Here is a 15,707-nt window from a genome sequence, read left to right as displayed (position 1 = left end):
AAATGAACCTCGACATAAATGTATTTATATTTTAAAACTACAATTACATATACAGTATTTACGTTTTTTCATTATTTAGATTAGTTGTATCTCATTTTTGAATGTATATTTAATAATATTGATAGAAGACTCAGCTGAACAAGTCAAAATGATCCAATTTGATTCTTACTTGTAAATTCCAATTTGGTGAAGCAACACAACATATTACACACCAAATTGTGAAATAAAATGTGTAAAACAAAGTCTGCAGTCTAAAATGATGTAGCAAGGTTCCTTCGCATGCTGATTAGAAGGCGGCTTGGTCACTTCTAAGAGGCGATGAATGTTTGTTCTTTCATGTCTTTGTTAAAATACTGTGTTAAAACTCTTGGTAATGTATACACAATGACTCCAGGTGACCCTGATTATGAATTTATTCTATTATTTGAGGTAGTGTTTTTGCAAAGGTCCAATAAATCCATCAGCAATGTTGACAATTTACTTTGGTGAACTGGTTCTTTCATTAAAAATAACTACAAAAAAGAATGAATCAGTCTTGTCTTAATTACACTTATGGAAAGAAATACATATTGCATCATATATAATTGTGCATTTTTAATTCCTCAATTTCAAATCAAGCAGATAACTAAAAAGATACCGACTGCCTACAATCAAGAAAATACCAGAAACATAAGGCATTTTTTAACAAAGCATAGCTTTATTGTGACAGTGACACAGATGTGTGACTAGAAAACAGACTATGGTGCGACTGCAGGTGCTGCGGCTGCAGCTGCAGCTGCTGCCACTGCTGCTGCCTTCCTTTGTGCCCTCAGGCCTTTCTTGTTGTGCTTCTTGGCAAAGCGCATGTTCCTCAGGAACTTGGGGTCCATCTGTAGACCAAGGAAAATAAATTAAAAATGCACTTAAAAAAACCCACAGTATATGGCCCTCAATGAAGTCTTGACACATTATAAGACCAAAACAACAGTTATAGTGAAGCTGTGTGCTATTGAAGCTAAAGGTGCGTTCCATTTGTACTGGGAAGTCGGAATTTCAACTGGCACGCCCCTTGAAGGCACTTTCTATTTGGAAAGTCGGAGCATTCTTACCATCCCCAAGTTAGCTTCAAAGATGGCTGCTTTGAATGTAAACAATAGAATAAGCTTCTATAATATCCATTATGAGCACTTCTGATTAGTTTTTGCAGCACTAAATCAGCCATATATAATGTATTGTTGGATGTGTATAGATGCTAACGTTACATGTGGTATATAAGTTCAAATTGCTCGCAATCGTCGGTTTCCTCTTCATTCACCGTATTTGAATGTTACAGAAAAAGTGCATATTTTCTACTAAGTTGTTTGTATTCACACAAGGCAAGCGCAAAAATAGCTTTTGTTGATTGAGGCCATCTTGATGAATGCTCACAACTTGGCTGTGACATCATTCCCATCTCTGACTTCAAACTTCCGATGTAAATGAAAGACACCTGAAGAGTTTAGTTGGTTCACTTAATTGTGCTACCTACACACGGTCAAAAAGCTGATTTTTCAGCACAAGTGCATGCTTGTTTTATCTATTACAAAGTGGGAAGCTTGTAAATTAAAGCAGTGCAATAAACTGTTTACATCTGCTTGTGCTGCAGGAACATAGCACATTGTGACTGCAGGCCACTGTTGTGTACCAAGTACTGTTTTTTGAAACGCAGTTATTTGTAGTTCCATTACATTCTCAGTGACATAACATTGGCTGCAGAGAGCTAAAATATGCAAAAGTTATGCAACTACTGGCCACTTTTGAAAGTGTAAACAAACTCAGGCTTTAAGTCTTGATATAAAAATGACTTTGGTGCAAAACCAGGCTGGTGGCAAAGGCAATTCAATTAGCAGGTTATGCTTCCTCCCACCTCCAAAGACATGCACCTGGAAATAGGCTGATTGGCAACACTAAATTGACACTTTAAGCATTTGTTACATAATATCGACGTTGGCACCTTAATTTAAAGAGGTTATTGCCAAGTGTTCAGTGTGATTTTAGAATTTTGCTTAGACTAAGTGTCTTCCATGGTTGTGTTGACATTTCCTTTCGGTCTTGATAGCTCAGGGGATTATAGCCAGAAAAAAGTTACAATTTAAATAAAAATGTTTCGATTTCATTTATTTTTCTCCTGCTCCTTATTTTTGATAGGCAATAACAAATCTGTAATTATTGATATCAACAAATAAAAAACACTTATATCGTGATAGTTTTCAGGCATATTACCCAGCCCTAGTGTATAGTACTGGTAATGAATGCTTTACTACAATGTTTGCATCTGTGTCTAATGCATCATGGCACCTCTTAACATAAGATGCACAGTCCAAGTATGAGCAAGTTACAGTGATGTCAGCACCCTTTGGAAATAAAAAGGAACATTTCTATGAGCACAAACTGCTGCCAAGCAAACCCGAAAGAACATTTTGAAAATCAAGAATACATTTCCTGCAGTTGGGGGTTTGACTTCAATGTTTTACATTTTTTTAATAGAAATGTTTTTCCCCCCCAAAAAACATTTACCGGTAGTTCTTTATAGTAGGTATTTGACAACATTTTTTATCTTGGAAAATTTTATGGAAAATTCTATAACACGCATGCAGAAAACGTTTACGAATCGGCAATCGTAATCCTGTAACCACGCCCATTTAGGTAATATACTTCCGGTGTTGTGACCTCTGTTTACAATAGGTCGCGTCAAAAATACACCTTGCTGGCAACTAATAAATGCTCTAGAATTACAACTGCTTCAGAACCAACAGTGTTTGGTTTGTAATCCTCCAAACATGATTAGCAGCAAAGTGGACAGCCGCCAACGTTGTGGCTTAGAGACTGAACGGAGGTAACAAAAAGTAAGCTAGCAAGCAAATATTAGCTCATTTAGAATTTGATGCCTGCAACATGTTTCCAAAAAAGCTGGCACACGTGCAAAAAAGACTGAGGAAGTTGAGGAATGCTCATCAAACATTTATTTGAAACATTCCACAGGTGAACAGGCTAATTGGGAACAGGTGGGTGCCATGATTGGGTATAGAAGCAGCGTCCATGAAATGCTCAGTCATTCACAAACAAGCATGGGGCAAGGGTCACCCCTTTGTGAACAAATGCGTGAGTAAATGGTTGGACAGTTTAAGAACAACTTTTCTCAACCAGCTATTGCAAAGAATTTAAGGATTTCACGTCTACGGTCCGTAATATCATCAAAATGTTCAGAGAATCTGGAGAAATCACTGCACGTAAGCGGCAAAGCGGAAAACCAACTCTGAATGCCCGTGACCTTCGATCCCTCAGGCGGTACTGCATCAAAAAGCAACATCAGTGTGTAGAGGATATCGCCACATGGGCTCAGGAACACTTCAGAAAACTACTGTCAGTAACTACAGTTCATTACTACATCTGTAAGCGCAAGTTAAAACTCTACTATGCAAAGCGAAAGACATTTATCAACAACACCCAGAAACGCTGCCAGCTTCGCTAGGCCCCGGGCTCATTTAAGATGGACTGATGCAAAGTGTTCTGTGGTCTGACAAGTCCACATTTCAAATGGTTTTTGGAAACTGCGGACGTCGTGTCCTCCAGACCAAAGAGGAAAAGAACCATCCGGATTTTTATAGGCGCAAAATTCAAAAGCCAGCATCTGTGATGGTATGGGGGTGTATTAGTGCCCAAGGCATGGGTAACTTACACATCTGTGAAGGCACCACTAATATTGAAAGGTACATACAGGTTTCGGAGCAACATATATTGCCATCCAAGCAACATCTTCTACATGGACACCTATGCTTATTTCAGCAAGACAATGCCAAGTCACATTCTGCACGTGTTACAACAGAGTGGCTTCGTCGTAAAACAATACGTGTACTAGACTGACCTGCCTGTAATCCAGAACTGTCTTCCATTAATGATTACGGTGGACGGCGTGGCGCAGTGGCCGTGCGCAACCCAAGGGTCCCTGGTTCAATCCCCACCTAGTACCAACCTCGTCATGTCCGTTGTGTCCTGAGCAAGACACTTCACCCTTGCTCCTGATGGGTGCTGGTTAGCGCCTTGCATGGCAGCTCCCTCCATCAGTGTGTGAATGTGTGTGTGAATGGGTAAATGTGGAAGTAGTGTCAAAGCGCTTTGAGTACCTTGAAGGTAGAAAAGCGCTATACAAGTACAACCCATTTATCATTTATTTATAGTTTGTCCTCTGCCGGTGGAGTTGCTTCGCTACATAACTTCAATTTTTAAGTTGATCATTTATAAATGTACAAAACACTTTTTACCAATGGATTATCAAAAACCGTACTCATTACGGATAAACCGTTGTTGTTGGCAGGTATGGCAAAGAGACAGATCAAGATTTTAACACATTGTAGCTAGTCAGAAACAAATTATTATACACAGATAAAGATGACGGATTTACAATTATAGTCGGAATAACCACATGCTGATGAAGAGGAACAACATACGCTATTGTAGCGATTAACAGCCTACATACCACATTAAATAAACACAGTTAACAGTAGCGACATTGCCATATGTAAACATACATCAATAAATTGTACATGGCTACTGTATTGCAACAGAAACTAATCAGAAATGTTAACAGATATAAAATCGGACATCATCGTTTACAGCCAGAGCAGCCATCTTTGAAGCAAACTCGGGGATGGTGAGAGTGCTTCGACTTGCCAAGTTGGAAATTCAACTTCGAGGGGCGTTCCAGTTGAAATTCCGACTTCCCAGTACAAATGTAACGCAGCATTAAGCCATACAATATGGCCACACAGTAAATAGGTGTACCCAGCTAAGTATGATACTCCTGATAACTCTATTACATTGACCAAAATGATACAATAGTGACGTACCCCCTTCAATGACTCGTAACGGTGAGATCTGGGCTTCTTGATGCCATTTCTGTGGGCTTTACGAGCTGGAAACAAAAATAAAACATTATTCTGCAAAAAAATGCCTCCTTGGAGTGCATGCATATAAAGTTATAGATGCCTACTTACATTGGTTGTGAGTTGTGTGATTCTTCGACTTTGCCATTTTGACTGGTTGAACTACAAAAAAACAAGTGCATAATTTAACATTAAGCTTGGTTTACTTACAATTACAAGCATTTGCTGTGCACACATCGTAGCATCGATAGCCATACTGAAAAGGAGAGTCAACATGGCATAATGAGTAGTAAATATTTTATATTTACAGTACATAAGCAGCTTATGTGCACCCCGGTTTGAAAACTATAAAAATGTAATCCTTTATTGTTGTTATTAGCGGCATTTGATCAGTAGCTTGCGCTAGGTAGGTATGCTAACAAAATACTATTTACGCTAAAAATGGGTAGAATCACTAAAATGACGCATGATATATACGCTTTGTAATGTTCTCTATCATATTCACTGATCGTTTGTGTGTAGACTACAGTAAATGAAGCAGATTGATATAGATTTCAAAAGTGAATCGACATTAGGTTTGCGTGTACCTGACACACCAACGGACGCCAACCGGAAGAGAGAGAATGTCAGCCCCGGAAGTAAATAAAAGCTTCATCCAGCGAGGAAGAGCAGACTGTTCGTCGCCATGACACTGACCCCTATTGGCAGTTAGGGGAAGTGAATTTACACAACCAACCACTAGATGTCACTCTGTGTTTGCACTATTTCCTTAAATTTATATTATAATAGTTTGCAGTATATTGAATTGTTTCTAACGGTTTGGCTGCTTAGTTTTAGGTACAGGACATATGAATAATACATTAAATATTATTAAGTACATGCAGTAAATATCATTAGTAACAGTATATTGCAGTAAATGAACAAAACATGAACTATATAAATGTGCCTATGTCCTAGTATTATTGATATGATACAGAACATAGGAGTGAATATTAAATGATTAACAATGTGATTTGATTCTTAAAGTACAGTGTGAGTACTCATGTAGTACTACTCAGGAGATACATATAGAATAATTGTGTCATGTCAACAAATACACATGTATTTGTTGACATGTTAATTAACAGCTAATTAAATTAGCTGAAATATTACATTTCAAGCAGGTATGTCTAATGTCTGGAAAGTGCATCTATTGTTCACCTTCATTTGTGCATATTTCCCTTCTTCGCCTGCCATCCTCAGCTGTGGCTGAGCGAGTCCCAGCTCAAGCAGAAGAAATCGTGCAGCAGCAGCATCCTATATTTAGAGCCCCCCTCATTTTGATCATCTGAGCCTCTCTGCAGCAGCGCTGCTTCTTCACTCCATCACACGTTGAGCTGCACATGCATTATTTCTTGCCTCTCCCTTTCATGTGCTCGGAACCACCATGAGCACCTGGAGCCATCTCCTGTGAGGGTGCAGGAGCTAATGATGCGGGATAAACAAAAGCTGAACTATAATCTGTAGTGTTATTTACCGTGCACGGCCGTGGTCAAGTCACAAGTGTCAGTGTTTCCCTAAAATTGAACATGCTGTTTTCAATTAAATTAAAGATGTAGGCCAAGCCTGGGCAATTATTTTGCCTCGGGGGGCCAAATTTAGAGAAAAAAAATGTGTCTGGGGGCCGGTATATATATATATATATATATATATATATATATATATATATATATATATATATATATATATATATATATATACACACAGTATATATCTATATATATATTTAATATATATATATATATATATATCTATATATATATTTAATATATATGTATATATATATATATATATATATATATATATACACACACACACACACACACACACACACACACACACACACACACACACACACACACACACACACATTTATATAAAAATATATATAGTCAAGGTTTCTGTGGCTAATCCGTTATACAGTTTTCAATGCCAGGGTAGAGCGGAATATACATTAGGGCAGAAAAAAACACAGAGGCTATTTCATCCCTACAAGCCTGTTTCGCAGGTTTCCCTGATCTTCAGGGGATTTTGTTCCCCTGAAGAGCAGGGAAACCTGTGAAACAGCCTCTGTGTTTTTTTCCTGACCTAACGTGTGTATGTATATATATATATATATATATATATACATATACGTTAGGTGAGAAAAAACACAGGCTATTTCATCCCTACAAGCCTGTTTTGCAGGGGATTTTGTTCCCCTGAAGAGCAGGGAAACCTGCGAAACAGCCTCTGTGTTTTTTTCCTGACCTAACATGTGTATATATATATATATATATATATATATATATATATATATATATATATATATATATATATATATATACGTTATACAGTGCTCAATACCGGGGTAGAGTGGAATATACGTTCGGTCAGGAAAAAACACAGAGGCTATTTCATCCCTACAAGCCTGTTTTGCATGTTTCCCTGCTCTTCAGGGGATTTTATTGAAGTGTCTGTGGTTGTTACATATATATAGGGTACATTACATGGGGGTGTGGCCATTGTTACACAGTAGTGCCTTGCTTCTGTGCCGGCATGATGGGACCAGTTTGTTGCGTTTGTTTAATGTGGACATGATGTGGTGGTATATAAATTTAAAAAAATATTTCAAATGTTTATTTTATACCACACCAGCATGTCCACATTAAACAAACGGGTACACTGTAATGTACCATATATCTATGTAACAACCACAGACACTTAAATAAAATCCCCTGAAGAGCAGGGAAACATGCAAAACAGGCTTGTAGGGATGAAATAGCCTCTGTGTTTTTTCCTGACCTAACGTATAGTCTACTCTACCCCGGTATTGAGCACTGTATAACGGATACCCCACAGAAACCTTGACTATATACAGTATATATATATATATATATATATATATATATATATATATATATATATATATATATACACAAACATATATGTATGTGTGCTTGGGTCCTATTTTTAGGAACACTGATACAAAACCTCACAATAATGTCTGATTGAATGCTAAAAACGTTATGACAGATCGCCTTAAAAAAACGGAATGGAATTTTACGTTTTTTTTACTGAATGAGACACCCAGAATGTACATGAAAATAAAGAATGCGGGATTTACAATATTAACTGTGAACGATAAAACACTGAATATTGAGGACATATGAATGTCACTCCCCCTCTCGATCGACATGAAAAAATGCAACAAACACATCGAAATATGAACGCAAAGGGTACAAAATAAACCCACCTACGATCTGATGTATGTGATACATCACTAAGATTTTGAACTTTGTTGTAAAAATCTCCTTCCGTGTCTGTCCCTGACACCCGCTTTTCAGGCTGGCCGCTCTGGAAACACTCTGTGGAAACGCTCCCCACCCACACTGCTTGGTGCCTGGTCTGAGCTGCTGTGACTCAGATTACCATAGTAACTAATTAGATCACCATAGTAACTAATTCGATTACCATAGTAACTAGTATATCATGCAAAAGCGCAGATTCCAACCATTGAAATACTTTGCATAGTTCAAGACTTACGGTCATTTAAAAACATCACTGCACATCATAATGGCAGCTACAGTTTCCATCTTAAAGATCTAAAACAAGTATTTGGGAATGTCCGGCGGGCCAGATTGAAAAACTTAACGGTCCTCATGCGGCCCCCGGGCCTTAATTTGCCCAGGTCTGATGTAGGCTCATACACCAAAGCACACACACACACACATTGAGAGAGTATTCCCAGGACCAGGACTAATTCAATGACAGAATATGAAGCTCTCCATGCTGCCTCGGCTCTTCTCTCATTCAATTTTCAGATTACACCTGTTTGTGTTTATTACTCTCTACAATATTGCCTGCCTGATATCACATCACCGCACATTTCATGGAATATAATTGTTTAATTATCTTTGCATCTTCGCCCACTAGTCGGAGGCTCTATATGTTGACAGTCACCAGGCACCAAAATAAGATAAAATCAAAAAATCTTCCATAGAAAAAATTAGAAACAACAATAATCGGTTCCAGGGTCAAATTGTAAGGGTAAAAAAAAAAAAAAAAAAAAAAAAAAGCCGTGGAGGCACATTCTTTACAATTAAATAAAAAATAAATCGTAAAAAAAAAAAAAAATTCCATAGAGAAGTAGATGAAACTTCTCCTGAAGGAATTGCTGAACAGACTGAATATTTTTAAGTTGGAACAGTTTGAATCAGATGAAAAATGTGGGACTTGTGGAACTTTGAAGAATGTCCCATTGATTTCAATGGAAATTTCCCAAAAATTTGGAAATTTCAGGAAAATGGTAAAAAATAAATAATTTAATGTTCTGAATGAGTTGAAATGGTTGGTGTTGGAATTTTTCAAATTGGTCGAGAAATGTTGAAGTAGTAACATGCTGAATTGAGAAATGGTATTACGGAATTCCTGGAATTTCGGAAAAACCGGGAATTTTTCAAACTTCAAAGCGTTCACACACATGTTTCTTTTTTAAATATTATTCTTCTTCTCCAGATTTTGGCGCAATCTACCTTCCAAATTTTTCATCCGATTCAAACCGTTCCAACTTCAAACTGTTCAGCCTATTCGGGAATCGCGGGCTTTCCCTTGACAAATTCCAAAAATTCCCAGATTTCCCGGAATTCCCGGTTTTCCGGGACATTTTTCCCCATTTAAAATGAATTGGCCATTTTTCAAACTTACACCATTTCCACATTTTTTAACCAATTCAAACCATTCCACCTTCAACATATCCCACTCATTCTGGAAATTCAAACTACCCTTTTTCTAAGTTCAAAACAACTCCAGTATTTTCCAGAATTCCTGGTTTTCCAAAACCCTATTTCCAACCTTTTTTCTCCCCAACCTAATGTTGGGAGTAACACAAAAGTTGGGTCGAACAAATTAACCCAAAATGTTGAGTTGAAATAAATGTAACCCAATAGTTGGGTTATGAATCAACTCACATTGAGTTAGCATAACTCAAATTTTGGGTTAAATAATTCAACCCAATAGTTTGGTTGGGAATAACCCAACATTAAGTTATCGTATATCAACTTTTTGGTTAAATAATTCAACGCAAAAAATGGGTCGAACAAATTAACCCAAAATGTTGAGTGGAAATAAATGTAACCTAATAGTTGGGTTATGAATCAACTAACATTGAGTTAGCACAACTCAAATTTTGGGTTAAATAATTCAACCCAATAGTTTGGTTGGGAATAACCCAACATTAAGTTATCGTAACTCAACGTTTTGGTTAAATAATTCAACGCAAAAGCTGGGTTGAAAATAATTAACCCAAAATGTTGAGTTGAAATAAATGTAACCCAATAGTTGGGTTATGAATCAACTAACAGAGTTAGCATACCCCTAATTTTGGGTGAAATAATTCAACACAAAAGTTGGGTCGAACAAATTAACCCAAAATGTTGAGTTGAAATAAATGTAACCTAATAGTTGGGTTATGAATCAACTAACATTGAGTTAGCATAACTAACATTTTGGGTTAAATAATTCAACCCAATAGTTTGGTTGGGAATAACACAACATTAAGTTATCGTAACTCAACGTTTTGGTTAAATAATTCAACGCAAAAGTTGGGTTGAAAAAAATTAACCCAAAATGTTGAGTTGAAATAAATGAAACCCAATAGTTGGGTTATGAATCAACTAACATTGAGTTAGCATAACTCAAATTTTGGGTTAAATAATTCAACCCAATAGTTTGGTTGGGAATAACCCAACATTAAGTTATCGTAACTCAACTTTTTGGTGAAATAATTCAACGCAAAAGCTGGGTTGAAAAAATTAACCCACAATGTTGAGTTGAAATAAATGTAACCCAATAGTTGGGTTATGAATCAACTAACATTGAGTTAGCATAACTAAAATTTTGGGTTAAATAATTCAACCCAATAGTTTGGTTGGGAATAACCCAACTTTAAGTTATCATAACTCAACTTTTTGGTTAAATAATTCAACACAAAAGTTGGGTTGAAAAAAATTAACCCAAAATGTTGAGTTGAAATAAATGTAACCCTATAGTTGGGTTATGAATCAACTAACATAGAGTTAGCATACCTCAAATTTTGGGTTGAATAATTCAACCCAATAGTTTGGTTGGGAATAACCCAACTTTAAGTTATCATAACTCAACTTTTTGGTGAAATAATTCAACACAAAAGTTGGGTCAAACAAATTAGCCCAAAATGTTGAGTTGAAATAAATGTAACCCTATAGTTGGGTTATGAATCAACTAACATAGAGTTAGCATACCTCAAATTTTGGGTTAAATAATTCAACCCAATAGTTTGGTTGGGAATAACCCAACTTTAAGTTATCATAACTCAACTTTTTGGTGAAATAATTCAACACAAAAGTTGGGTCGAACAAATTAACCCAAAATGTTGAGTTAAAATAAATGTAACCTAATAGTTGGGTTATGAATCAACTAACATTGAGTTAGCATAACTCAAATTTTGGGTTAAATAATTCAACCCAATAGTTTGGTTGGGAATAACCCAACATTAAGTTATCGTAACTTCTTGGTGAAATAATTCAACGCAAAAGCTGGGTTGAAAAAATTAACCCAAAATGTTGAGTTAAAATAACTCAAATAAGGGGTTCGTCCTTTTCTGTAGCAGCAGTTGGGTTCAAATTGGGTTATTTTTTAGTGTGTAGTCAGAAGTCTATTATGCTATGATGTTAAAAAATATCCACATTGTGCAGACTACACACTAAAACGCCACATTTTGACTGAGAAATGTGCTGTATTTGGCCGTTACATATGAGTGTTTATCGTGATAAGGCTTACGTCTTCTATTCATTTCAGGGAGGAAATGAGGCTCTGATTGCATAAAAAAGCAGCAGAAGTGAGACACCCTCCCCTGCAGTTGCGCAGCATTGAGTAATAGGCAAATCTCTCATGAGCAATGAGTAGCTGAACAGGAGCGATGGTGTTTGTGTGCACATGTGACCAACGCCTCCCTCCCCGCTGAGGATGAAGAATGGATAAAACGCCCTCTTTTCCAGAAACTACTGTACTTTCTACTGTCCGTGGTATTACTGCTGCTCCCGACTCCATTCATGCTAGCGCCAAGAAAAGGACAGAATGAAGAAGAGAGAAGGAGGACGAGGACGAGCAGTGGGCGGTCCTCCGCCAGAAGGAGAGCGTTGTGATTGGTGGTCGCGAGGGGATGAATGAGAGGATGCTGCGGATTAGAATGAAGGCCAGATGCCACACTGCATTAGGCTGCTCAGGCACAAGTGAGGAGGGAGGATGACTCATTTCTCCTTTCCTCCCCTCTCTGAGCATCAGCAGGCGCAGCTGGCACTTGAACGCACCACTGTTACTGAGAGGACCCAACCAGCCAGACTTTCTCTCCCCAGCTTGAGGGTCTCTCTAGTGCTCCTCCAGCACCCAGACATGCTTGATGTGCACTCGGAACGCACACAATCGATTCCTTTAGTCAGCTTATAAATACTAATTTCATCTGTTTCCTGAACCCATGCATACTAAAGAGTGAACATTTGTCAGAGAATTTATTTGTTCATTTGATAGGGAAATTATAATACAGGTACTGAGAAATAGACACCCCCCCCCCCCCAAAAAAAACAAAAAAAATAACAAAACAAAACAAAAAACAAAAAAACAAAAAATAAGTGCAAAAAAAGTATAATAATTTGATAGGGAAATCATAATACAGGTACTGAGAAACAGACCCCCCTTCCCAAAAAAACAACAACTAAAAATTACAAAATAAATAAATACAAATACAAATAAAAAATGAGTTAAAAAAAAATGACTGGGAAATCATAATATAGGTAATGAGAAACAGACCCCCCACCCCCCAAAAAACAAAAAAAACCCTAAAATTTACAAAAAATTTAAATAAAAAAGTACTTTTTTTTTTTAATTGATAGATGAATTATAATACATGTACTGAGAAACAGAACCCCACCCCTTCCCCCAACAAACAACAAAACGTTAAAAAAAAAATAAAAATACAAATACAAAATGAGCAAAAAAAAAATATATTTTTTTTAATTGATAGGGAAATCATATTACAGGTACAGAGAAACAAACACACCCCACACCTCAAAAAAAAAAAAAAATGAAGTAAAAAAATAAATAAATAAATAAATAAATAAATTGATAGAACGGCCGTGCGATGAGGTGGCGACTTGTCCAGGGTGTACACAGCCTTCCGCTCGATTGTAGCTGAGATAGGCTCCAGCGCCCCCCGCGACCCCAAAGGGAATAGGCGGTAGAAAATGGATGGATGGATGGATGGAAATTGATAGAACAAATTAATAGGGAAATCGTAATACAGGTACTGCGAAACAGATGCGCACCCGCCCCCTCCCCCAAGAAACAAAATAAAAACCTAAAAATAAAAAATTAATTAAAAAAAAAAAAAGTATTTTTTTTTTAATTGATAGAGAAATCATAATACATGTACTGAGAAACAGACCCCCACCCTTCAAAAAATGACGTAAAAAAAAAAAATTAATAAAATAAATAAATTGATAGAAAAAATTAATAGGGAAATCGTAATACAGGTACGGGCGACTTGTCAAGGGTGTACCCCGCCTTCCGCCCGAATGCAGCTGAGATAGGCTCAAACACCCCCCGCAACCCCAAAAGGGACAAGCGGTAGAAAATGGATGGATGAGGCAATACAGGTACTGCGAAACAGACCCGCCCCCCCCCCCCCCCCCCCACCCCCCAAAAAACCCAACTAAAAATAAAAACAAATAATTAAAATAAACAACAAAAATGTTAAATATGTAAAAAATATATATATATATACTTTTCCGCCACCCCCTCGTCCTACATTTCAGTCACAGTGGGTGGCAATGTACTGCCTTCCTCGTCACCACAAGCAGATAGAAAATCAAACGAACTGACAAAAAAAAAATCTAAAATATACAGAGAAGTATCACTGAATTAAAAACTAATAAATAATTGAAGTAGTGAAAAGGTTCATTGTCAACAGTGAGTGTCACATTTATCTTATAGTGTCTTTAATTTAGCTATGGAACCAATCATACAGCCCCAAGGTCAAGTCCAATTGTTTTGGTGTACCCCTCAGATTATATTTTATTTTCTCTAGGTCTAAGAAAAACATGAGGTCCTTAAGCCTTAGGGAGGCCTTGGGGGAAAACTGTGATTTCCACTCCAATAAAATCCTACAAGCTATTAATGATGCAGATCCCTAAAAGTTTGCTTAATTTTTTGATAGTTTGGTGGAATTGCAAAAATAGCCAATTCTACACAAAGCGTCAACTTCAAATTTAGTGCATCTGCAAGGTCGCTCTCCTGTTTTTAAGGACCATCTGCAAAAAAGCTACTCAAAGATCATCTCTATGACAGCCCACTGGTGCTTTTAGGAATCTGCTGCAAAAATGTGTTGACTATCCCAAATGATGAAAAAGAGAGGACCGAAAATGGAACCTTGAAGAACAGCACTAGGACAACTAAAGAAGTAGAACAAATGACTACTGACTGCATCTGAAGTAGACAAGCTACAGCAACACCTTAGTTCAGGGGTGTCCAAACTGCGGCCCGCGAGATGTCTCGAGTTTAATAAGGAAATGGGCCCGCGTGGTGCCAATAGCTTCATTTTAATAAGCTGCCAGTCTAATTGCAACAAATGTACCAATGCCTAATGGACAATGTGACAATTTCAGGTCATTTACCATGAAATTTGCTTTAAAGTGCTCACAGCACAGCATTGACTTATATGACCCAATCCAAGCAACCTTTCCCACTCATAGCGCAAACTGCAACTAAACACAGAAAGACAGACTCTACAATAATTATATATATACATATATATACATACAGTACATGTCAAAAGTTTAGACACACCTTCTCAGTTCAATGCGTTTTCTTTATTTTCATGACTATTTACATTGTAGATTGTCACTGAAGGCATCAAAATTATGACACCTGTGAAGTGAAAACCCTTGAAGGTCATCGAGAGAATGCCAAGAGTGTGCGAAAAAGTAATCAGAGCAAAGGGTGGCCATTTTGAAGAAACTAGAATATAAAACATGTTTTCAGTGATATCACCTTTTTTTGTTAAGTGCATATCTCCACGTGTTCATTCATCGTTTTGATGCCTTCAGTGACAATCTACAATGTAAATAGTCATGAAAATAAAGGAAACGCATTGAATGAGAAGGTATATATATATATATATATATATATATATATATATATATATATATATATAGCCCAGCCCAGTACCTCCACATCCAGCAGGCAAACCTCCATGATCATCTGAGACCAGCCATCCGCACAGCTGCTGCAACAATTGGTTTGCATAACCAAATAATTTCTGCACAAACTCATCGGGGTCTCGACCGGACTGCAGGTCATCTGCAAAAAAATAAATAAAATAAATATATATATATATATATATATATATATATATATATATATATATATATATATATATATATATATATGTGTGGGAAAAAATCTCACAAGACTACTTCATCTCTACAGGCCTGTTTCATGAGGGGTTCCCTCAATCATCAGGAGATTTTAATAGAAGCATTCACATACCATGGTTTGTATAGGGCACAGGATGGGTAGGTACAGGCAGGCGTAGGGGCGTGGTGATTGGCTCATGTGTTACCTAGGAGGTGTTTCCGTCTGTGACGGCATGTTGATACAATTTCGCTGCGCTTGTTAAGGGATGACAGGTCTGGGCGGTATATAATAAACAGTTTCTCTTTTAAGCATAGGTTGCATCTTTTATTACCACTGTTG

The 15,707-nt window shown here is 37.1% G+C and overlaps 1 protein-coding gene across 2 annotated transcripts in view; it reads right to left on the bottom strand.

Moving 5' to 3' along the window:
• Positions 1 to 675: 675 nt before the first annotated feature.
• rpl29 (ribosomal protein L29) overlaps positions 676 to 15,707 on the bottom strand; it is a 68,779-nt gene continuing 53,747 nt past the window's right edge. The window contains exons 1-3 of one of the 2 annotated variants that reach the window (XM_061938360.1): positions 5,013 to 5,173; positions 4,866 to 4,930; positions 676 to 869 (exon numbers count right to left, since the gene is read on the bottom strand). In XM_061938360.1, the coding sequence (XP_061794344.1) occupies positions 738 to 869; positions 4,866 to 4,930; positions 5,013 to 5,049 (234 nt within the window). In that variant the 5' untranslated portion in view covers positions 5,050 to 5,173 and the 3' untranslated portion in view covers positions 676 to 737. Of the gene's footprint in view, positions 870 to 4,865; positions 4,931 to 5,012; positions 5,174 to 15,707 lie in introns of those variants that run through there. The other variant, XM_061938352.2, reaches the window with a different exon arrangement.

The sequence above is a fragment of the Nerophis lumbriciformis genome, linkage group LG03 (assembly GCF_033978685.3).
Source record: "Nerophis lumbriciformis linkage group LG03, RoL_Nlum_v2.1, whole genome shotgun sequence".
Classification (NCBI taxonomy): domain Eukaryota; kingdom Metazoa; phylum Chordata; class Actinopteri; order Syngnathiformes; family Syngnathidae; genus Nerophis; species Nerophis lumbriciformis.
Note: the sequence above shows the minus strand (reverse complement) of the source record. Positions and strands in the feature narration are given on the sequence as shown.